Source organism: Orcinus orca, chromosome 10, assembly GCF_937001465.1.
Source record: "Orcinus orca chromosome 10, mOrcOrc1.1, whole genome shotgun sequence".
Classification (NCBI taxonomy): domain Eukaryota; kingdom Metazoa; phylum Chordata; class Mammalia; order Artiodactyla; family Delphinidae; genus Orcinus; species Orcinus orca.
The window spans coordinates 30,804,117-30,826,899 of NC_064568.1; the positions used below are offsets into that span (position 1 = coordinate 30,804,117).

The 22,783-nt window shown below is 50.4% G+C and overlaps 2 protein-coding genes and 1 long non-coding RNA gene across 8 annotated transcripts in view; 2 read left to right on the plus strand and 1 right to left on the minus strand.

The window, feature by feature from the left end:
- Positions 1 to 2,836, plus strand: part of FAM107A (family with sequence similarity 107 member A) — a 79,717-nt gene extending 76,881 nt beyond the window's left edge. For 4 of the 5 annotated variants that reach the window (XM_033424710.2, XM_004267968.3, XM_033424711.1 and 1 more), the window contains one exon: positions 372 to 2,836. In XM_033424710.2, the coding sequence (XP_033280601.1) occupies positions 372 to 479 (108 nt within the window). In that variant the 3' untranslated portion in view covers positions 480 to 2,836. The remainder of the gene's footprint in view (positions 1 to 371) is intronic. The other variant, XR_007479448.1, reaches the window with a different exon arrangement.
- Positions 1,857 to 8,430, minus strand: LOC125965513 (uncharacterized). Its single transcript, XR_007479477.1, has 2 exons — positions 5,430 to 8,430; positions 1,857 to 5,374 (listed from the first exon to the last, which is right to left on the minus strand). It is a non-coding gene; the product is annotated as an uncharacterized LOC125965513 (long non-coding RNA).
- An 8,937-nt stretch (positions 8,431 to 17,367) lies between these two features.
- Positions 17,368 to 22,783, plus strand: part of ACOX2 (acyl-CoA oxidase 2) — a 33,667-nt gene continuing 28,251 nt past the window's right edge. The window contains exons 1-7 of one of the 2 annotated variants that reach the window (XM_033424707.2): positions 17,368 to 17,619; positions 18,049 to 18,211; positions 18,422 to 18,573; positions 18,992 to 19,099; positions 21,248 to 21,367; positions 21,692 to 21,807; positions 22,491 to 22,663. In XM_033424707.2, the coding sequence (XP_033280598.1) occupies positions 17,460 to 17,619; positions 18,049 to 18,211; positions 18,422 to 18,573; positions 18,992 to 19,099; positions 21,248 to 21,367; positions 21,692 to 21,807; positions 22,491 to 22,663 (992 nt within the window). In that variant the 5' untranslated portion in view covers positions 17,368 to 17,459. The remainder of the gene's footprint in view (positions 17,620 to 18,048; positions 18,212 to 18,421; positions 18,574 to 18,991; positions 19,100 to 21,247; positions 21,368 to 21,691; positions 21,808 to 22,490; positions 22,664 to 22,783) is intronic. The other variant, XM_004267967.3, reaches the window with a different exon arrangement.

The following is a 22,783-nucleotide window of genomic DNA, read 5'->3' on the forward strand; positions in this document are numbered from 1 at the left end:
AGTCCACCCCTGGCCTGAGTCCTCACTCTGCCACTCCCTTTGCTGCGTGACTTTGGGCCAGTGGCTTCCTCTCTCTGAACCTCAGTTTCCTCATGGGCCCAATGTATTGCATGCTGATTCTGATTGCCCTCTCTCAACTGCCCCGTGAGCTCGGTGGAGTTCCCATTTTAGAAACGAGGTTAGCAATCTGAACCAGGCTTCACGGGGAGAAAACAGTCTCATGCTCTGTTCCCCCCAGCTACCAGGCTGGGGGCAAAACTGATCCCCATTCTGTTTCGCCAGAGAGGACCCTTGGTCCAAACCCAGTGGCTTTTGAGAATGGGAATTCCCCTAGCCCACCCACTTCACATCTCTGTTTCTCTCTCCTTCAGCTGGAAAAACCACCAGAAAAGGAAGAGGACCATGCCCCCGAATTTATTAAAGTCAGGGAAAACCTGCGGAGAATCACCACCCTGACCCGTGAAGAGAGAGCGCTTTAGAGCCAGCTGCTGGAGCTCCAGCGCCCCCTGCAGCCCACCCCTGGTCCCCACACCTTCCTGCAGCCCTGCTGTAGCCGGCAGCCCTGGGCCCCTGGTCTTGACACATCTGTGATGTTCACACTCGCTTCTGTAAAATGCGTTGTCCCAGAGGGCCGCCCTCCCCCCATCCCCCCGAAGATGGGGGCTCCTGAGCTCCCAGCCTTTTCGTTCTGAGTACTCATCCCTCCTGCTCCAAGAAGAAGCCACTGCTGGGAAAACTTTCACCAGGCACCTCTCCCTGAGGGGGCTTCTGAGCTCTGCCAAGATTTTTCTGGCAGAGTTGAGAAGGGACAGGGGCATCTCTGGCTGGACAAGCCGTCCGTTCTGCCCAGGCCCCATGGGGCCCTGCTTCTCTGGGCAGCCCAGCTCCCAGGTCTCCAAGAACGTCCCTGCCCGGGGTGGTCTCTGCAGCCCGGTGTGGGGCAGCTCAGCAGAGCATCCCGGGATGCCTGCTCTGCAAGCCGCCTGAGGGGAGGACGGGTCTGTCTAACGACGACAGCTTCTTTCTCAGACTCTGCCAGCCTTTCCCCACCCCCATGCCTTTATCTTCTCCTCTCCACAGCCCTACCCTCCCCAGGCCCTGTAACCACACCTAGCCAGGGCTGCAGCCCTTCCGCTACTGGACGGCTAGAACAGTGCTTCTCAAACTTCACAGTGCCTATAAATTACTGGGGATCTTGCTAAAAGACCGGCTTTTGGGTCAGTAGATTTGGGGTGAGGGCTGAGATTCTCATTGCTAAGAAGCTCCTAGACTGCTGGGCTGAGGCCCACACTGTACCCGGCAAGGCTGGAGCATCCAGGGGTGGTCAATGAGGCCACCATCTCTGCCCCACAGCGCCCACGGCCCCCTGCCCTGGAGATTCCCACCTGCCACCACGGCCCCCAAGGGCTCCTTATTTTCCACCCACCCCAGGGACCTCAGGCCTGGGAAGGCTCTTGCCTAGCAAATTGTGTTATGTGACCAGAAATGTATGGAATCGCCAATCTGCATTTCTTACCACACTGATGCAATTCTAGCCAAAGACTCCCACAAAACTTTTCTTTTAAACCTTTTCCCGAAGCCTATGAAGAGCAAATTATAACGTGATTTCCAATAGGCTTCTGAAAATATAAAAAACGGTTTGAAGACCCTACAGCCACCCTTCCAAACCGGTCCCGTTGAGTCCCCATTTCCAGCCTCTGCACCTGGGACCCACCCCTATTTGGTTTCCATCACCTGGGCCAGCTTCAGTGAATTCACCCATTCTTCCTCAAAACGCCCTTCCCAACGCGAGACCAAATGTTTCAGCCTTTTGCTCCTATCCCATATTTAAAGATTTAGAGACTAAACCGGGCCTCTTTCTTTTTCCCCTGAAGTCCCTGCCTCTGGCTTTGTAAACCCATCATTCAAGGTAGCAGGGCAGTGCCAGAAAAGCATTTCCTTTCACACCCCAAGACTGGCACAGAGCTACCAGAAAGAGCTACCGCTGGGATGCCCTTTGATACTTGGACCAAAGGTGGGAGGAAAGGGATCATCCTGGTCTTAGGCCTAACTGGGTGGCTGGAGAGGGACTAAAGACATCATCCTTTTCCTGTGGGGGGGCGGCGGCTCTAAAAGTCTCTCAAATGTGACAGTCTTAGTGAGAAGATGGTAATACTGTTTTAAATGTCTGCCAGGTGAGAGAATGCTAAAAATGCACAGTCCCTAAATAAAGACCACCCCTTCCCCAAAGCAGCTGTCCCCTGTGTGTTGTTCAGAAAGGAAAAGCAAGACTGAGTATCTAGGATGAAGTAGGCCCCTCCAAGGGAATGCTTGGGATTTCACTCTGTGGGGCCCCATAGGTGCTCCACAGAGGTGGCAAATCATGGAGACAAAGCCCCAGAAGTAGAAGGAAACTCAAGTACCATGTCGTCCATGGAGCCATGGCAGACACCCTTGATCACTCCCCAGTGGTCAGCCCCAACTCCTTCTCTCCAGCCATCTCCCATTGTAGAGGCTGTAAATACAGAGTCTCACTGTTACAGCCTCCTTTACAGCTTGGGGTGACCATGTGACCAGGTATGGCCAGTGAAATTTAAGACAAAGTCTGCAGGGGCTCCTAGGAAAGCTTATGTTTTTCTGATAAAAGAGACAGACTGGGTAACAACTCCCTGCTCCTCCCTTCTTCCTACCTTGATGATGGGATGCCTGGAGCCACAGCAGCCATCTTGCTACAATGAGAAAATGGCCAAGAGAATTTTAGAAACATTGACCTGTCATCACCTGACCAAGCCAATGCCAGCAGCCATCCTCCTCCAGAATTCTTGTAAATAAAAATAAAACCCTCTTGTTTAAGCCATTGCTGGTTGTTCTCTGTTCCCTGCAGCCAAAAGCATTCCTAGCTGACACAGAAGGCCAACCCTGCTGCCCAGAATTACCTGCAGACTGTACTGAAAAGCCAAATTCCTCTTTGCCATCAGAAACCTACTGGATCAGGATCCCCAGCAACAGTGCCTGGTATCTGTTTGTCTACACTTTTTCCATATAGCCTACACGGCACCAGTCTGAGAACCAGTATTTGGGCATCGCTAATTCACACGTCATTCAGTAAGCATTTGTTGAGTGTCTGCTCTGTGCCAGGAAACATGCCACGTGCTGGGGGCACAGTGAGAAATAAAACATCGGGATTATTGCAGTGGCCTCCTCCTACTGTTCTCCCTGCTTCTGCCCCTGCCCCCTACAGCCTATTCTCAACAGAGCAGTCAAAATGTTAAGATGTTAAAAATCCTGTTAACATCTAAGGCAGATCTGTCACTCGTCTGGCTCCCAATAGAGTCGTTCCTGTGACCGAGAAGGTCCTATACGTCCAGCTCTCTTAACCTCGGCCCTACTTCCCACTGCTCTCCTCTTCCTCACGCAGCTCCAGCCAGCCCAGCCTCACACCCACCAGGCATGTGCCCCCCGCCCCCCAGCCTTTTCACCTGCTATTTCCTGGCCGGGAGTGTTCTTCCCTCACAGAGCCGCACAGTTCACTCCCTCGCTTTCTTCAGGTCTTTTTCATGCTCTTTCTAAACCAGGTCCCCTTGGTCGCCCCTCCTAAAATCTCAGCATCACCTACACTCTTCCTATCCCTTCTTTCCCTGCCTTATTTTTCCTCCCTACCACTTATCACCGTCTAACATATATTTTACTTATTTATCTTGTGTGTCTCTCCTAACGATAATGTCAGCTCTATGAGGGCAGAGATTTTTGTCTGTCTTGTTTACGGCTGAATCCTAAATGGCCTTCCTCCTTCCTCCTTCCCTGCCAGCAAGTGGCCTAGCCTGTGCCATGCTGGCATCTAGGCTCCAGGGAAAAGAATCCCAGCCCCATCCCACTCAGGTTTTGAGAAAAGGCATTTGGCCACTTGGGGCATAGGGCACATAGCAGGTGCTTACTAAATGTTTGTTGAATGAATGAGTGAATAAGAAGCCCCTTCTCCCTCTTCTTCTTTCTGCAATACATCCAGCCTCTTCCCAGGTTCAGCCCCTCTCATCACCATCACTCACTTGAATCCTTCCTCCACAATGTCGACCCTGGCCCAGAGGTGTCATTTGGTCCAGAAGCTTTCCTTTGGCCTCTTGGGCTTTTGTCAGTATTCCTGGGCCCTACTAGCACTTGTGCCTTCAGAACTCGTATTGGAGCTGCATGGCTCCTCCACACCACGTTCCAGGCATCCAGAGAGTTAGCTCATCCCTGAAGGCAGCGGTCAGGCCATCACCCAGTCCTGGAGACCCTGGAGAAGGACAAGGCTGCAGCAGTAGCTCTGATGGCAGACCCTGCCCTAAATGGGAGCCGACAGCAGCAAGCCCTGTTCTCACTGAGGCCACACTCTCACACTCAGCAGACCACAAGCCCTGTTCTCACTGAGGCCACACTCTCACACTCAGCAGACCACAAGTCCTGGTCTGGGGGTGGAGACACCCTCTTCAAAGGCAAACCAGCACTAAATACAAAACCTGGGAGAGAGACAGAAGAACTCAGGAGAAGGGACACTCCCTCCCTGGTTCTGCAGTGTGTGCTCCAAGGGAGCTTTTGCAAGCCAACCTCACCACACTTGAGATTATCCAAATTCCAAGCCTCATGAAAAGAGGGACCCCTTCTGACTCTGCTGATCTTTACCACTCCCAGCCAGGACGGACTCTGCACATAGTAGGTGTTCAAAAAAGTTGTGAATGGGTATCAGTAATGATCACTGCATTTATGGAGAGCCAGCAATGTCACCACTCATAACAATTTGGTATCATCCTCCCCATTTTGCAAATGAAGAAACCAAGGCTCGGGTAAACTAAAGGACTTGCCAGAAGTCACAAAACAATTCCTGGGGAGAGATGAGATTCACACAGAGCCATCTGTCGGCAAAGCCTACATTTTTCCCACCAGAGCCAGGCTGTGCTCTTAGAAAGGGCTCCTAGGGGGTCCCTATGCCATCCTAACCTTTTGACACAAGAGTCAGGAACATATCTCACCTTCCTTTTGTCCATCTGAACTTGAGAGATTTGGCTAACATAAACATAGATGCAGGCCATCATAGACTGACATGAGTCCTGGGGTGAGGAATATCTACACACTATAGACATGGCCCCATCCCCAATATCATACCCCCACCCCCAAAGCCAACCAGTCTCTGGGGCCAACCAACGGGTTAAGATCTACCATCACGGGGACTTCCCTGGTGGCACAGTGGTTAAGAATCCGCCTGCCAATGCAGGGGACACGGGTTCAAGCCCTGGTCCAGGAAGATCGCACATGCCGCGGAGCAACAAAGCCCACGCGCCGCAACTACTGAGCCTGCGCTCTAGAGCCCACAAGCCACAACTACAGAGCCCGTGTGCCACAACTACTGAAGCCCGTGCGCCTAGAGCCCGTGTTCCACAACAAAGAGAAGCCCCTGCAATGGGAAGCCCGTGCACCACAGCGAAGAGTAGCCCCTGCTCACCACAACTAGAGAAAGCATGCAGCACCGAAGACCCAACGCAACCAAAAATAAATTAATTAATTTAAAAAATCTACCATCACAGCCTGCCCCCTTGCAGAACTGTACCTGCGGCTGAGCAGTGGCCTAAACCATTTGATGTTCCATTGCTCCCAAAGACCCATCAAACCCAACCACGCTGCTCCCACCAGGGCCTTGTTTTACAGTGCCCCCTTTTGCTGGGCCTCATGAGAACAGCGCCCCTCCATCCCAGCGGTTGCTGTCCTCATCTCAGCCCATCACAGTTATTTGAGTTGATGATCGGCTGGCACTCGCCCAGAGAGGACACGGGGCTGGGCTTGTTTTCCAAATCTGGCCCTCTCATTAAGTGTGCCCATCCACTTCCCAGAAAGGACCTGCAAAGAGAGATGAGCAGGATTGCCCAGGGAGGGACCCTGGCAGCTCTCCTGGGCTGCCTGGCAACAGCTAAGCTAGCTGGGGTTCCCCGCTCCAAGGAAGGGCTTCCCATGGGACCAAGGCAGCTAGCTCACGCTTTTGTGTGCCTGAACTAAACTGTTCATTTCCCCCTGCAAGGTCAGTCCCAGGCTTTCCCTGTAAAGAGTTAATTCTGTGCCTGGATCTGGATTCAAGCCCCACCTCTGCCGATCGCTCCTTGTCACAAGTCTGGGCAACTTGCTGAACGACAGTTTCCACATCCGTGACATAGGTAATGATATCTGCTCTTACTGAACATTTAGTGTCTGTGCCAGGGACTGGCCTAAACACTTTGTATGAATTCTCTCGTTTCAGCCCCCAGGACTGTCATTACCTCCATTTTACAGATGGAGCACCTGAGGTTTAAAGAGGCAAAGCTACTGCCCAAAAGCACACAGCCAGCAGGTGGCAAAAGCGAGATGTGAACTCACATCCACCTGGCTGGAGCCTGCGCGTTTATATTGGCACATCAGCATTTGCTGATGGAGGCTCAGGAGAAAGTTTTGCAAAGCACCCACATTCAAGCCTTCCCATCTGTTGCCGGAAATATTCTGCAAGCCTGCTGAGGCCAAATGGCCAGCCACTTTCCTCCTTCCTCCTTCTCTGCCAGCAGGTGGCCCGGCCCAAGCCAATCTGGTAAGGCAGAGTGGGCCCCAGGGACATTCACGGCTTTGAGAGAAGCCAGTGGCCAAATGGGACACAGGAGTCCACGTGCCTGCTCTTGGCCCAGGAAGCTCAGGGAAGGAGCAGGAAGGAGAGAAACACGCATTAAGCACCTACTATATGCCTGGTAGGTCCTGGAACATGAGAGAACAGACACAGAGCACCTAGCCCAGGGCCTGGCACATTTCAAGGGATGAAAGTTCCCTCTCCCCACCTCTCTCTCCCCTTGTTAGGATATCGTGACAGGTAGCACAGCATGGCTGTTAAGAGCCCAGGCCACAAAGTCAGGCAGACTTTAGACTTGGGGGTTGGGTAGGGGATCTGGCTCTGCCACTCACCAGATGGGTGACCTTCGAAAAGTTACTTAACATCTCTGAGTTTCTCATCTGTTAAACGAAGGTTCCAGTAGTACCAGCCTTACAGACTGTTAAGAGGGCTGAATTAACAAATATAAAATATTTGTTAGGCACAGGCACATGGCCAGCACTCAGTAAAAGTTAATTATTGTTTTCCCTTTCCTTGGTAGTTTCATTCTGTCATATCTGTCACTGCGGACCCCTCCAAGCTCTATTTCCACTCATTTACTTCTCTTAGTCCCTAAGCTTGTCTGGCATCCACCCCTCCCTCATGGCTGGCCACCCCAAGACACTCTGCTCTTCTCCCAGTCCCTTTTGTGGGGGAGGTGTCGCCCATACCTTCTCACACCCCAACCTAAATTGACGGACATTCTGAAAAAAAACACCTCACCAGTACTCCTCAAAGTATCAAGGTCATAAAGACACAGAAAGACTGAGGAACCGTACCAATTGGAGGAGACAGGACAATTAAATGCAGTGTGGGATCCTGGAATGGATCCTGAACCAGGAAAAAGATATTAGTGGGAAAACTGGCAAAGCTCAATGTGCAGTGAATGACTAACTCTGCAGGATTTCAAACCCTGCACGTTCCAAAGAAAGCACTGGCCCTTGATAGCTCCTGGGAGCTAACCTCTAAACTCTTAGAATATCCTGCCTGAAAAGAGTACCTCTGTCCACCTGGGCCCTTGGGCCACGCCAGGCAGTTTACACCAACAATGTGACGTACGTGGGGTCACGGGTCATGCTGTATCAGTGTGGCTTCTGGAGCGGCTGGAGACTGAGTAACTAAGGTCAGCCACACCAGCATCCCAGGGCTCTATGACTCACGCCCTATAACCCTGGACGCCAAGGCTGGGGTGGGCTTCCCTGGTTATAGGTACAGTGTGCATGTTGCCACACAGGGAGAATTAAATGCTGTCCATACAACTCCACTGGGAGAGGACGGACAACTGGAAGGTCGCGCCTGGTCTCTCCTGGACTCCACCTTCTATGTCTTTTCCTTTGCTGATTCTAATCTGTATCCTTTCGCAGTGATAAAACCATGATCATGAGTGTATCAGCTTTTCTGAGTTCTGTGAGTACTTCAGGCAAGTCACTGAACCTGAAGTTCATCTTGGGGACCTTCCAACACACTCAAATAAGTTCTGAAGATTAGTTAATAGTAGTATGTCATGATAATTTCTTGCTCTCACTAACCGCACCACAGTTATGTAAGATGTCAACACGAGGTGGCTGGGTGACAGGCGTACAGAAACTACTACTATTTTTTGCAAACTTCTGAAAGTCTAAAGTTATTTTGAAATAGAAAGTCAAAAACAAAGAATAGGAAGACATGAGATGATAAGTGTTAAAGCTGAGTGTTAGGTACTTGTGGAATCATTATATTGTTCTCTCCAGATTTGGACAGGTTTTCAATTTTTCGTAATAAAAAAAAATTAAACTAGAGGATTCAATAGTTTGGTACAACAAACTGAAATGATCACATCCAAAAACATGTAAAGCAGAGTCAGCACCAAAGCTGATAAAGAAATTATTTAAACACAGAATTTACCAAACATTGAAGGAACCTGCACCCTGCCCTCCCCATGCAGCAGTGGCTTGAGCACCCCAAGCCCAGCCTACACTGTGGAGCTGCCAAGCCACAACCTGGCCAGGCGAGTGTACAGTATCCTGCCCTGCCCACCCCATGTAGCAGCTCCAGCCCTGCCACATGAGGGACACTCCCTTGAGTGGCTGGTACTGGTGGCCAGAGGGACTGTGTATCTGGGCCCCACGAATCATCTCCTACACAAGAACACTCCTTCAAGACTGGGAGAGGTAGCTGTTTTGCCTAATACATATAGACAAACACATATAGTCAGGCAAAATGAGAAGACAAAGGAACATGTTCCAAACCAAAGAACAAGATAAAGCCCCCCAAAAAAGATCTTAATAAAGTGGAGGTAAACAAACTATCTGATAAACAGTTTAAAGTAATAATCATAAAGATGTTCACCGGGACTTCCCTGGTGGCGCAATGGTTAAGAATCCGCCTGCCCGTTTAGGGGACATGGGTTTGATCCCTGGTCTGGGAAGATCCCACATGCCGCGGAGCAACTAAGCTCATGCGCCACAACTACTGAGCCCACGAGCCACAACTACTGAGCCCGTGTGCCACAACTACTGAGCCCGTGTGCCACAACTACTGAAGCCTGCGCGCCCTAGAGCCCGCATGCCGCAATTACTGAGCCCACGTGCTGCAACTACTGAAGCCCATGAAAACTATAAGACACTGATGACAGACATTGAAGAAGACACAAATAAATGAAAAAATATTCCATGTTCATAGGTTGGAATAATTATTGATAATATTATTAAAATGTCCATACTACCCAAAGCAATCTACAGATTCAATGCAATCTCTATCAAAATTCCAATGGCATATTTCACAGAACTAGAACAAATAATTCTAAAATGTGTATGAAACCAAAAAAGATCCCAAATAGTCAAAACAATCTTGAGAAAGAAGAACAAAGCTGGAGGTATCACACTCTCTGATTTCAAACTATACTGTAAAGCTATAGTAATCAAAACTGCATGGTACTGGCATGAAAACATACACACAGGTCAATGCAACAGAATTGAGAGCCCAGAAATAAACTCACACATATATGTACAATTAATTTACAACAAAGGAGCAAAGAACACACAATGGAGAAAGGACTGTCTCTTCATTATGGTGTTGGGAAAACTGGACAGCCATATTCAAGAGAATGAAATGAGACCACTATCTTACATACAAAAAACTTAACTCAAAGTGGATTAAAGAATTGAATGTGAGATCTGAAACCATAAAATTCCTATAAGGAAACATAGGTGGTAACCTTCTTAATATCAGTCTTAGCGATGTTTCTGTGGATGTGACGCCAAAGGCAAGGGAAACAAAAGCAAAAACAAACAAATGGGACTTCATCAAACTGAAAACCTTCTGCACAGTGAAGAAAACTATCAACAAAACGAAAAGGCCATCTAACTGAATGGGAGAAGATATTTGCAAATCATATATTCAACAAAGGGTTATATTCAAAATAGATAAAGGACTCATAAAACTCAACAACAACAAAACAAACAACCTGATTTAAAAATGGGCAAAGGACTTGAATAGACACTTTTCCAAAGAAGACATACAGATGGCCAACAGACACATGAAAAGATGGTCAACATCACTAATTATTAGGGAAATGCAAATAAAAGCCACAATGAGATATCACCTCACACCTGTTAGAATGGCCATCATCAAAAAGTCAAGAAATAACAAGTACTGGAGAGGGTGTGGAAAAAAGGGAACCTTCACACACTGTTGGTCATATTGTAAATTGGTGCAGCCATTATGGAAAACAGTATGGAGATTCCTCAAAAAATTAAGGATAGAACTACCATATGATCTAGCTATTGCACTTCTGGGTATTTACCTGAAGAACACAAAAACACTAATTTGAGAAGATATATGCACCACTATGTTCACTGCAGCATTATTTACAATAGCTAAGATATGGGAGGCAACCTAGGTGTCCATCGATGGATGAATGGATAATGAAAATGTGGTATATCTATATGCAATAAAATACTACTCACCCATAAAAAAGAAGGAAATCCTGTCATTTGTGGAAACATGGATAGACCTTGAGGGTATATACTAAGTGAAATAAGTCAGAAGGACAAAGACAAATACCATATGATTTCACTCATAAGTGGAATCTAAAGCAAAACATGAAACAAACAAACCTACAGGTTCAGAGAACAGGTCAGTGGTTACCAGAAGGGTAGGGGGCTGCAGGGGTGAGCAAAGGGGTAAAGGGGGTTAACTGTATAGTTACTGACGGTAACTAGACTTTTGGGGGTGGTCACTTGGTAGTGTACACAGATGTCAAATTATAATATCGTACACTTGAAACATATAATAAAATACACATTTAAAAAAATCAAGAGCTTTATCTCAAGACAATCAATATGTGGAAACTATGGCAGAGAGAAATTAAGTAATTTCCCATAGTCGGTAACAGCACAAATCCTTGGCAGAGCCAGGCTGGAACCCAGAACTTTCCCCTCCAAACAGCAGGGTAAAGGCCACCTTCCCTGAAGCCACCACCTTGTGTATGGCCATTGCCAACAGCAGCAGGAGACCCAAGGGTCCAGGCCCCCCAGTCCCAGCAGGACCTGCTAGGTGATGTCTCAGAGTTTGGATCCTGCCCCTTCCTCAGGACACAAGCTGGGCGCTACCTTGGGGATATGGTGGACAGCTGTGAGGCCCCTCAGTGAGCAAACACTCCACATTACAGATAGGGAAGCAGAGACCCAAGAGGGGAGGGCGCCTGCCCAGAGTCAGCACACCTCAGAAGTCCTGCCAGGACAGGAGGCCTGCGTCTCCTGATTTCTTTTCCAACCTTGCACAAATGGGTTAAGAGACAGTCTTTACCATCAAAAGACCTGGTTCAAATTCCAGCTCTGTAATCTACTTATTGTGCAAACCTGGGCAAGCGACAACACCTCTCTTGTCTCCTCCCCTGCAAAATGGGGAGCTGCATCCTACTTTCCAGTGTTGTTATGCAAGGGGAGTGAGGGAACCTATGAACACCCCACCCCACTCACCGAGGCCAGGTTCCCCTCTGGGTCCCACTCAAAGCAGTGCCCAATCCACTGCAGATACTCCAAAAATATCTGTCCAGGGAATGATGGCTAGGGGTGTACAAATACTAATGCTAAGCATGAATAAGACAAGCCAAATTTTAGAGCAGAAACATGGGGAGAGAGGAAAATCGTTCACATTACAAAGCAATTCTTTCACTGAAGAAACATGTGAGGGGAGCCTTTTAAGCTGCTGGGATATTAACAGCTTGAGTTCCTGAAGGGCACAAGATGGCAGGAGCCATCAGGAAGGACCAGGAGAGGGAGCAGAAAGGTCAGGATCACTTTGGAAACGTAGTTGGGTATACAGCTTTTTTAGTCCCAGAGGAATCCAGCTTTGAGATTAGAGGACTGGATCTCAGGTTGGGGCATGCACGTAAGTACAAATAGGGCACACACACACACACACACACCAACCCTCACCTTTTAAAAAAGTGTCATAAACAAATAGGACCTAATTAAACTTAAAGCTTTTGCACAGCAAAGGAGACCATAAACAAAACTGAAGGACAACCTATGGAATGGGAGAAAATATTTGCAAACAATGCAACCAACAAGGGATTAATTTCCAAAATAAACAAACAGCTCATACAACTCAATGTCGAAAAAACAAACAACCCAATCAAAATGTGGGCAGAAGACCTAAATACACATTTCTCCAAAGAAGGGATACAGATGGCCAACAGGCACTGGAAAACATGCTTGACATTGCTAATTATTAAGGAAATGCAAACGAAAACCACAATGAGGTACCACCTCATGCTAGTCAGAATGGCCATCATCAAAAAGACTACAAATAATAAACGCTGGAGAGGGTGTGGAGAAAAAGGAACCTTCTTACACTGTTGGTGGGAATGTAAATTGGTGCAGCCACATGGAGAACAGTCTGGAGGTTCCTTAAAAAACTAAAAACAGAGTTACCATATGATCCCGCAATCCCACTCTTGGGCATATATCCGGAGAAAACTGTAATTTGAAAAGATACATGCACCCCAGTGTTCACAGCAGCACTATTTACAATAGCCAAGACATGGAAGCAACCTAAATGTCCCCTGACAGATGAGTGGATAAAGAGGGTGTGGTACATATATACAATGGAATATTACTCAGCCTTAAAAAGTAATGAAATAATGCCATTTGCAGCAACATGGATAGACCTAGAGATTATCATACTAAGTGAAGTCAGAAAGAGAAAGACAAATATCATATGATATCACTTATATGTGGAAACTAAAAAAAAAAAAAATGATACAAATGAACTTATTTACAAAACAGAAATAGACTCACACACATAGAAGACAAACTTATGGTTACCAAAGGGGAAAGAGGGGGAGGGATAAATTAGGAGTATGGGATTAACATAAACACACTACTATATATGAAATAGATAACCAACAAGTGTTTACTGTATAGCACAGGGAACTATATTCAATATTTTTAATAATCTATAACGGAAAAGAATCTGAAAAAGAATAGATTTATATATATATACACACACACACACATACATATATATGTATAACTGAATCACTTTGCTGTAACCTGAAACTAACACAACATTGTAAATCAACTATTTACAACTTCAATCAACTTCAATTAAAACAGTAAATAAAGGAAAAAACTTCAAGCAGAAAAGAGTCAATACCAAATAAAAAAAAAAGTGCCAAAATTCCACAGTCCTTCCCCAAACATGGCCACGCCCTTGGGATAGAGAATCCTGATGGCTCCTGCCAACCTTTGTTTATTCATTCATCCACCAAATACTTGCTGAGCGCCTACCCCGGGCCAGGCCCTAGGCTGGGGCTGGGGCTGGGACCGCATTGGTGACCAAGAACAACACAGTTCTTGCTTTCACCGGTGATTTAGACAAAAACCAATAATTAAAGAAAAAAATAGCCACCACTGTTGTGGGCATACCAAGGGTGTGTTGTCTCTTTCTACCACCACTTGTGACACCAAACGTGTAGTCTTCCCACTCCAGCAACAAGCAATTCTCTGATTCCCCAACACTGGATGTCCCACATTCAATTCTGACACTAAGTCTTGGAGTTAGCGCAGATCCCCACAGGTTTAGGGCTCAGTCCTACAAGACTCCCCCAACTTCAGACAACAATTGCAAATCTCAGTACTTCTGACCTACCAGCTATAAATTCAGGTGTTCCCATAACCCCCGCCCCGGCTTCAATAATTTGCCAGAATGACTCACAGAAGTCAGGGAAGCACTTTACTTGCATTTGCCGGTTTATTAGAAAGGACACAACTCAGGAACAGCCATTGGGAGGGATGCATAGGACAAGATATGGCTGGGAGGCCACCCTCCCAGCACCTCTATGTGTTCACCAACTCAGAAGCTCCCCAAACCCCACTGTTTAGGGATTTTTATCGAGGCTTCATTATGTAGGTATAATTGATTAAATCATTGACCATTGGTGATTAACTCAATCTCCAGCATCTCTCCTTCCCCGGAGGCTGGGGAAGGGGGAGGGGGGGGAGAACTGAAAGTTCCAACCCTCGAATTAAGGCTTGGTCTTCCTGGCAACAAGCCCCCATCTCGAAGCTATGTGTGGGCCCCCAGCCACAGACAAAAAAGACAGTCTTATCACTCAGCAGATTACAAGGATTTTTTAGAAGCTCTGTGCCAGGAACCAGGGATAAAGACCAAATCTATACATTTTATTATACCATAAAGTGCAAAAGTTTGGAGCTAAGAAGGCAAGGCCAGGAGCTTCTAATCCAGACTGGGGTGACTTCCCAAAAGAGTGTGACATTGTAGTGAGACGAAAAGACACAGGAGCTGGACAGGTAAAGCGGGAAGGCCCTGGGGACTTCGGTAGCAGGAAGAGAGGGCAAGAAGGTATTAAGTTCAAAAAAGTTCTAAGTTCATTAGAAGTGGCTGTGAGTATCCCGCTAGGTTTTCCTGCCCATTTCTACTGTGATGATCTGTCTCTCCAGCAGCCCCCCTGACCCCAGCCTGGAAGGTTCCCAAGGGCAGGGGACTAGTATAGCTTTGTTTTCTGTGGTTTGGGCTTCCTGCTGTGCCCCAGTGCTTAGATCACTGTGGACATTCAAAAATAAATACTGACGCGTAACCAAATCAGTGCATCCTGTGCGACCCAAACCCTCACACACCTGCCCACAGAACTCTCACCAGCACCCTGCCACACAGAGCGGGAAATTCTACCATTAAACATCACTCCTGGGAATTAAGAAATTCTCTCATGGGGAGCTAAGAAAACAGTAATACTCTCAAGTTACAAATGCTTGCGGCTTTACAGTTTATCAAGAGCTTTCCTTCATACCCTGTGAGTTATAGTTAAGGCAAGAGAAGCTTAGAGAGGGGAGGTAACTCAGAGTCATACCTCCAGGATTTGAACCCAGGTCTCTGGGTAGAGGCCTGCGGTGTTTCTTTCTGCAGAGTGAATGTGTGTGCATATGACCGGCACCAGGCTCTGGGAGGCGGGCCGGATAGGCAGGGAGAGAAAGGGAGAGACAGAGGCTCGGTAGCTGGCACTCACTAAGCTGCCCAGCCAGCCTCGTGCTGAGCTATCTATCCTGCTTCACACCCTCCTAGCAATCTCCCAGGGTAGCCCCCGACCAGGCACAGCGCGGTCACAACCACCAGAGGGAGGCAGGAGGACAGGAGAGTACGTGCAATGAGCTCAACCAGGGAGAGCTGGGAGCCGAGGGCCTGCCAGGCCGCGCCCCTCCAGGGGAGGAGAAAGGGGCCGGGCCACCCGTGAGAGGCCTAGGCCTGCAGCTAGAGGCTAGGCCAGGCCGACTGTGCAGACACAGGACAGAGGTGAGTCGGGTGAACCGGGCCATAGGGTCCGGGAGGGACTGGGAGGCTCCTGAGGGCTGCACCCTCCCCGCAACTCCTACTGACTCTGAGAGCTGCCTTCTTCCAGTCGACCCCTATTTCCTAGACGCCACCTATGAGCCGGGCCCTGTGCTAAGTGTGAGAGCCACAGCACGAATGTGACAAAGATCCTGGCCCTCTTGGAGTTTCCCTTTAAGTAGGTAGAGACAGCAATAAACAAAAACATAGCAAAGGAGCAAATTATGTTACGATAAGTGAAAAGAGAAAAGAGCAGAGTGAGGGAGACTGGGAATGCTGGGGGAAGGGGCTCGGGATTCTAAAGAGGGTGGTCAGGTGGGCCTCACTGAGAAGGTGGCACTGATGAAGGACTTGCAGAGGTAGTGAGGGAGCCATGGGCACATCGGGGAAGGAGTGTTCCAGGCAGAGCACACAGCCCTGGCCTCTAGAGGCTGGAGGGTGAGGGGCGAGGCCTGGGTGTTGGAGCACAGCAAGGACGCAGCGGCAGTTAGAGCGCAGGAGGAAGACGCAGGGAGAGAGGAGACAGGCTAGAAGGCCTTGCAGGGATCCAGGGGGCAGCTGACGGGGGCGCTCCTTGAATGTGCCAGGCCCTCTGTCAGCATCCCACAGCCCTGTTGCCCACTTACGGGTGTCGGTTTGTAAGCCTGTGGATGAATCCCATGTGCTATCGTACGTGTGGCTACGTGACCTTACAAAGTCTCCTCTCTTCCCGAGGCTGCTGTCCTCTCTATAAAATACTTGTAACGACAGCAGTGTATCTGCAGGGTCGTGGTGGAGAAGAACAGGAATCAAAATAGTGGCCACCTGCAGGCTCTTGGGACCCCACAAAAGCAGAGCTGGCCTCCCCAGGCACTCACTGCCTTGGGACAGGGACATTCGAGTGAATGAGGAACTGCTCCTATTGTCCACTCTAATAGCACCCAGTGGGGGCACCGAAGGGCTGCTCGGTTCTCCCAGGGGGCACTGCCATCGGGAAGGCTTCTTAGAGGAGGTGGCCCTGGAGGCTGGGGCTCACTAGGAACACCAGGGGAAACAGCGGGGGCAAAGGGCAGGAGGAGAGGGAGAGGAGGCCTGGGTAGGCGGAGTGGGTGGATACGGGGCAAGGGGCGAGAGGTGGTGAGATGGCAGAGGGCATGGACTCCATACAACAAACAGCCGGCCCCAAGCACCAGACTCCCAGCAGGGTACGAGGTCAACAACGTGACCGCAGTTTAGGAGCTCACCCTGGCAGCCAGAAGACCAGATGAGAGGCACTGAGGCCAGGCGAGCGACGAAGGTGGCCGAGGTGGTAGCCAAGGGAATGGATGGAACACATGGATCTGAGAGACTCGAGAAGTAGAAAGGACTATACCTGCTGGTCGCCGGGCTGTGGGGAAACAGGGGCTCTGAGAGGCTGAGGGTTTGCTGTGAAGGACGCAGGGCCCACCGTGGCTGTGGAGGACACACAGGGGTCCCGGGGGAACATGGCACAGGCAAGGGGCAAGCTTCCTCCCCTCAGCTCCGCAGTACCCCTCAAGGCTCACGGAAATGGGCCAAACGAGCCTGGGACTTAGTCCCCCAGGTGCGGCTGTAGCATGGACAGAGCATGAGTTCTGTGGTCGGACCCGGTCCAACTCCTGGCCAGCAGTAGCTGTGCAGCTAGAGGCCATGCACTTAACCTCTCTAACATGAATTTCTTCGTACGTGACCTTCATTGACTTTATGTGAGAATTTCCCCCAGGCAATCAGACCCTGTCCAAATCTTGGCTAGAACGCACTGAACTACCGTTTACTGAGCAGTTACTGCATACAGTCCTGGACAGTGCCTGGTACACAGCCAAGGGCCACAGGGGAGAGTGCGGGGGTGGAGTGGCACACGAGCATTTAAGGGAGGTTGCTTTCCTCCAAAGCAGGCCTCAGCTGACACTCAGCCCTGGGCAGTTCCTCCTGCACACAGGTTCTTAGCACAGCCCAAGGCTCAGAGCACCCAGGCCACAAGTCTCTCTTCTCGGACACCAGGCAGACCCGGGCTAGGATGGGCAGTCCAGTGCACCGAGTGTCAATGGGGGACACCTGGAGCAGGCAAGTGCACCCTGACATAGAGAGCGAGCGGCACATGCAGTCCTTCTGCGTGGAGGAGCTCACCAACATCCTTGACGGAGGGGCCCAGAACACTGCGCTCCGGAGGGAAGTCGGTAAGAGGAGGCTGGGGAATGGAGCGTCTGCTTCGTGTCCATACGCTTTTCTTGGAAGAAGAGTCCCTCAATAGCAGTCCCACCTTCAAATAACAAACTCTGCTCTCAAAATTCCACTATTAGAGATTCATTCTTTTGGACTATGAAGGCATCTTTAACGTGTCAATATTTCCTGAGCCCCTCTCTGAGGGACAGAAGAGTCCTAGGCAGCAGAAGACCTGGATAGAGTCCTTATTCTTCCACTGCATAGCTTTGTAACCTTGGGCATGTCACTTTGCCACCTCTGGACCTCATTCATTGCATCTGTAAAATGACAGCAATGTCTGACTTCCTTTCCACATCCATGAGGCAAGTGGATGGGAAGATTTGAAGGTACCAGGAACCTCACCCAGGACTCTAAGCCCTCTCTCTGTTCTCTGTCCCTGACAGAAAGCATCATCCACAGTGACCCAGAGCTTAGCCTGAAGGATAATTATTTCATGACCCAGAATGAACGTTATGAAGCCGCCATTAAGAAGAAATTCCACGTCCAGATGTTAGCACAGCGCCTGGGCTGGTCTGAAGACAGTCGTGAATTATATTACGCTAACAGGTGCTCACACCCAGGGCAACCCCACCAGAGAGGAATTCACCTGGGACCCCCCAGAAAACCCAGCCCATGAGCTATTTTCCCCAACAAAGGTACTACCTGTTGGGAAAGAAGGATATCAGGTGCCCCTTCCCTCCTGCACCCTGCCAGCCTGAGGGTACCGGGGCCCTTGTCTCCAATGGGCTGTTCAACCACTGTGTCTCTCCCCTGCAGAAGCCTTTCTGGAGATCTGGGCTTAGCGTTACAATTCGTCTTCCAGAAAGCGCTCAGGAGCCTCGGCTCAGAGGAGCAGATTGCCAAGTGGGACCCACTCTGCAACAAGTTACAGATCCTTGCGACATACGCCCAGACAGAACTGGGGCACGGTGAGCCAGGGCTGCTGGGTGCAGTGTACAGGAGTGCACTGCACAGTTCCAGAGCGCCCATTCACATCTCACTAGTCATAGATTTATATATTTAATATGAAGATATTACAGCAGGTGGCAGTTAAAGGTCTTGAGGAGGGGGTGATTTTTTCTAATTTATATGAACATATTGTATGATCTAGTGGTGAGGCAAGGTGTTCCTTCTGGAAATGTCAGCCACCATTCCCTATCATGGGCTGGCCATGTGTCCCCCAAAGAGCCCACCGGTGAAAGGAGAGAAATGCCTGTGAGTACAGCTGGGAGCTACCCCGACTCCATACTGCACTGATGCCTGGGGGCTCCAGGCCGACCTAGACACTGCGCCCCCGGTGAGATTCCAACCATGGCCCAACGTCTAACTGCCCTCCTTGATGCCCAGGGACATATCTTCAGGGCCTGGAGACTGAAGCCACCTACGATGCAGCCACCCAGGAGTTTGTGGTGCACAGCCCCACGCTGACTGCCATCAAATGGTGGCCTGGGGACCGTGAGTATAGTATCCCTTCATCCCCCCAACCCCCGCCATCTGCCCCCAAGGAGAACAAAGCTGGACCGCAGAATAGCACTGACTTTGATGTTCAACAGACCTCAGGTTGATTCCCTGTTCTAGGCTGGTGACCTTGGGCAAGTGAATACGTCTCCCTGAGCCCCAGGTTCTTACGTAGTAAAACAGGTGGGATACGAAGAATTTCATCAGTGAGTGGCTGAGAGGCCGCCAAGGGAACTTTGAAATAGCTGAGGAAACTAACCCAAACTTTGGGGGCTGACGGTCAAGGTCTCTCTCACATGCACACTGCCCCCACGCCCTCCACACACAGCACTCGCCACAGCCCCTGTTCCTCTCATCTCCCAAGTTAATGATTACGCTTGCCACCAGCCAGCACACAGGGTACAGTCAATGCGAAAAACGTCCCTCCCTTCCCCTGCTCCAGACACTCAGAAGGGCTCAGGCCCACCCCCAGCTCCAATCAAGCCACCGGTGCCACACAACCCCCTGTGGCCACCAGGTGCAGGCCGCACCCACCGTGCTTCCCAGAGTCTCAGTGATTTGCCAAGCCCCAAGGAGCAGGGTTCCACCAGGGCCCTCTTCCTCTGATTTGAGAATACATCTCTGAGGATACATCTGTGGCACTTGGGGACCCATTAGGTGAACACTTATATGGGGAAAAAAAAATACAACAAGTGTGAGGAGTCCAACTAAAGCAGAAAGAGAGAGAGGGAGAGGTGAGAGACAAGCAGAGAGGGAGAAAGACTGAGAGAAGGAGAGAGAAGTGGAGAGACAGGCCAGAGAAATAAGAGAGCGATGCTCGGGGCGGGGAGGTGGGGCGTGGTGATCAATGACCACTGACAAAACTGCAGAAAAAAAAGAAACCAGCCTTTGAAATCAGGCAGGGTTCAAACCTGGGCTCTGCCCCGTTCAGGCCAGTGACCTTGAGCACATCACTCCGTTCTCTGAGCCTCAGTTTCCTTTTCTGGAAAATGGGACTTCAGCTTACCTGCCCTGCAAAGACCGCAAAGCACCAGCACAGGGGCGGTACCACCTGGATTTTGGTAAATGCTAGCTGTCTGTATTCATATTATTAGGCTGATGGCAGAGAGAGTCATTAAGAAGTTTTTGAGGACAGAAAAAAGGCAAGCTTGTTTATTTCACAGTGCCCTTTGCAAGTCGCTGCTAGGTTTGTTTGGCTCTTTGGGGGTAGTTCCCCCTCTTTGTGAACAGGGACTTTTTGAGGTCTCAAAGGCGCCCATCTGCTAGGGTGGGCAGCAATGCACACATCTCCCTATGACTTGGGACCCATGTTCTGACCACAGATCCTGACATACGTACCCCAGCAGCTATGATATAAAAATCCTGTCTCCTTGATTCCAAAGGAAATGACTCAAGAGCACACACTTCAGTCAGAAGACTGTAGTAAGACCAAGTTTTAAAAGATGCAGAGCTTTTCCAGATTGCTCCATTGGGGGTGATTTCATTAAAATCCATAGCCTTTGTCAAGCTTTGCCTTTGGAAGAAAGAGCGGCCAGAGGGCATAGAGGGCTTTCGTCCCCTCAAGATCTCCATCAGCCTCCTTGAGCCTTCCCTAGCCCATGGGGATCCTGCCTGTGTATCGTAGGGTGGTTCCTATACAAACCTGCGTTTAGACAGAACCCCCTGTATCTCCAGCCACCAACCCAGTGCATTCTAGAGCCAGACACTCACATTAAAGCTCTCTGGATGGTTCCAGTCATTTCCAAGGACGAGTAAAGGCCTTATGAATCAAGGGGTATCCTGACCAAGCACCCCTTGGCTGCCCTGGATGCTACCACCTCCGCTGCCTGGCCCCACCAAGCCAGTCCAGTCCTCAAGCTTCTGAGCAGGCTGTTCCCTCTGCCTTGCATACCCTGTCCTGTGCGGCTCCCCTAGAAAACACCCTTTGTCCTCCAGGCTCCTCGTGCCTCCTCCACCGACCCACACCCTCCAGGGTAGTTCAAACAAAGCCCCATTCCAGCCTCACAGAGTGTCCTGCCCTTCCCGTACCACCACACTGGTCCTCCTCACAGACTAGGCCCACACCCAGGGTCCTGATGGGGAAGGTTAGCCTGCCTGCTCTGTACATCCGGGATCACGCTGGGCTTCTCACCTCTCTACCCTCAGTGGGACGGTCGGCCACCCATGCCCTGGTCCAGGCCCAGCTGATCTGCTCAGGAGCCCAGCAGGGCATGCATGCCTTTATTGTGCCCATCCGGAGTCTCGAGGACCACAGCCCACTGCCCGGTAAGCTCATGCTGCTTCCTCCAGGACCCCTGCCAGGAGACCCCACCAGGACTCCCTGTCCTGGGGGCCCCAGAGGTCCATGGGAGAAACTGGGGCATGTCTCCCTTGGGCAGGGAGGGGTCCAGTTGTACAGGCCTGGCGCTAACTGGCTTGATGACTATGAGCAAGGCCCAGCACCTGACCTCAGCTTGGTCACCTGCAAACAGGTATGATAACCCCAATGTCACAGGCTGCTGACAGGCTCAGATGAGCTGGAATGTGGGTGTTGGTACCTAACACACAAGCACTCAACTGATGGACGTTCCTACCTCTGTCTCCTCCTAGGAATCACCGTTGGAGACATTGGGCCCAAGATGGACTTTGACCACTCGGATAATGGCTTCCTGCAACTGGACCATGTGCGCATCCCCAGGGAGAACATGCTGAGCCGCTTTGCACAGGTGGGGTCCCGGGCAGGCTGCAAGCCTGCACTGCCTGGAGAGGGGACAGAGGCACCCTGTAGACTGCTGCTGCCTCCGGGCCCTTCTCTACAGAGCTGAGTTTGGGGCACCCCTCCCAGAGAGGCTCTGGTGTCCCACAGACCTGAGTAAAACCCCAGCTTAGGAGCTTTATGATTTGGGGCCAGTCACGTGGCCTCTCTGAACCTCAGAGTTCTCATGGGTAAATGCTCACCTCGTGGGGTGGCAGCGCAATCGTGGGGTAGGGTGGCAAGGCAATCTGAGGAAAAGAGGAACGGGCTGAGGATGATGTGCGTATCGACCTACAGCGCAGCCTGGACACAGCCAGTCACTGACCAGCCAGCAGCCAAGTGCTGGAGGACGTTCTGGAGGCCTCCATTTTGCCAGGCATTACCATGGAAGTGTGGGGAGGTCTGGAGTGTCACAGGAGAGCAGTGAACCAAGACACTTGGGCAGCGGCTATGTAGCAACAAGCACAGGAGCGTTTCAGTTTTAAGAATCAGCGTGGCCACACCAGCACATTCTGGCTGGCGGCTGGCTGTGTCTATCCCGGGTGAGCAGTTCGAGGACCGTGGTGCTTTCAGGGCATGGAGGGCCACAGTTCTGGGTGTGGGGAAGGCTGGGGAGCCCTGGCTCAGACCCACTGCCTGTCCTTGGTCTACCAGGTCTTGCCAGATGGTACCTACATCAAGCTCGGAACAGCAAAGAGCAACTACCTCAGCATGGTGGTGGTGCGGGTGGACATGCTGTCAAACGAGGTCATACCACTGCTGCAGAAGGCCTGTGTCATTGCCATCCGCTACTCCGTCATACGCCACCAATCCCGGCTCCGGCCCAGGCAAGCGGCGCCCAGAGGAGCCACCGCAGCCCGGGCTACCTCGATCCCACAGTGCCTACCCCCTGACACCAACCCTCTGCCAGAGTGGGGTGCTGGGAGCACACGTTACCCCCCCCCCCC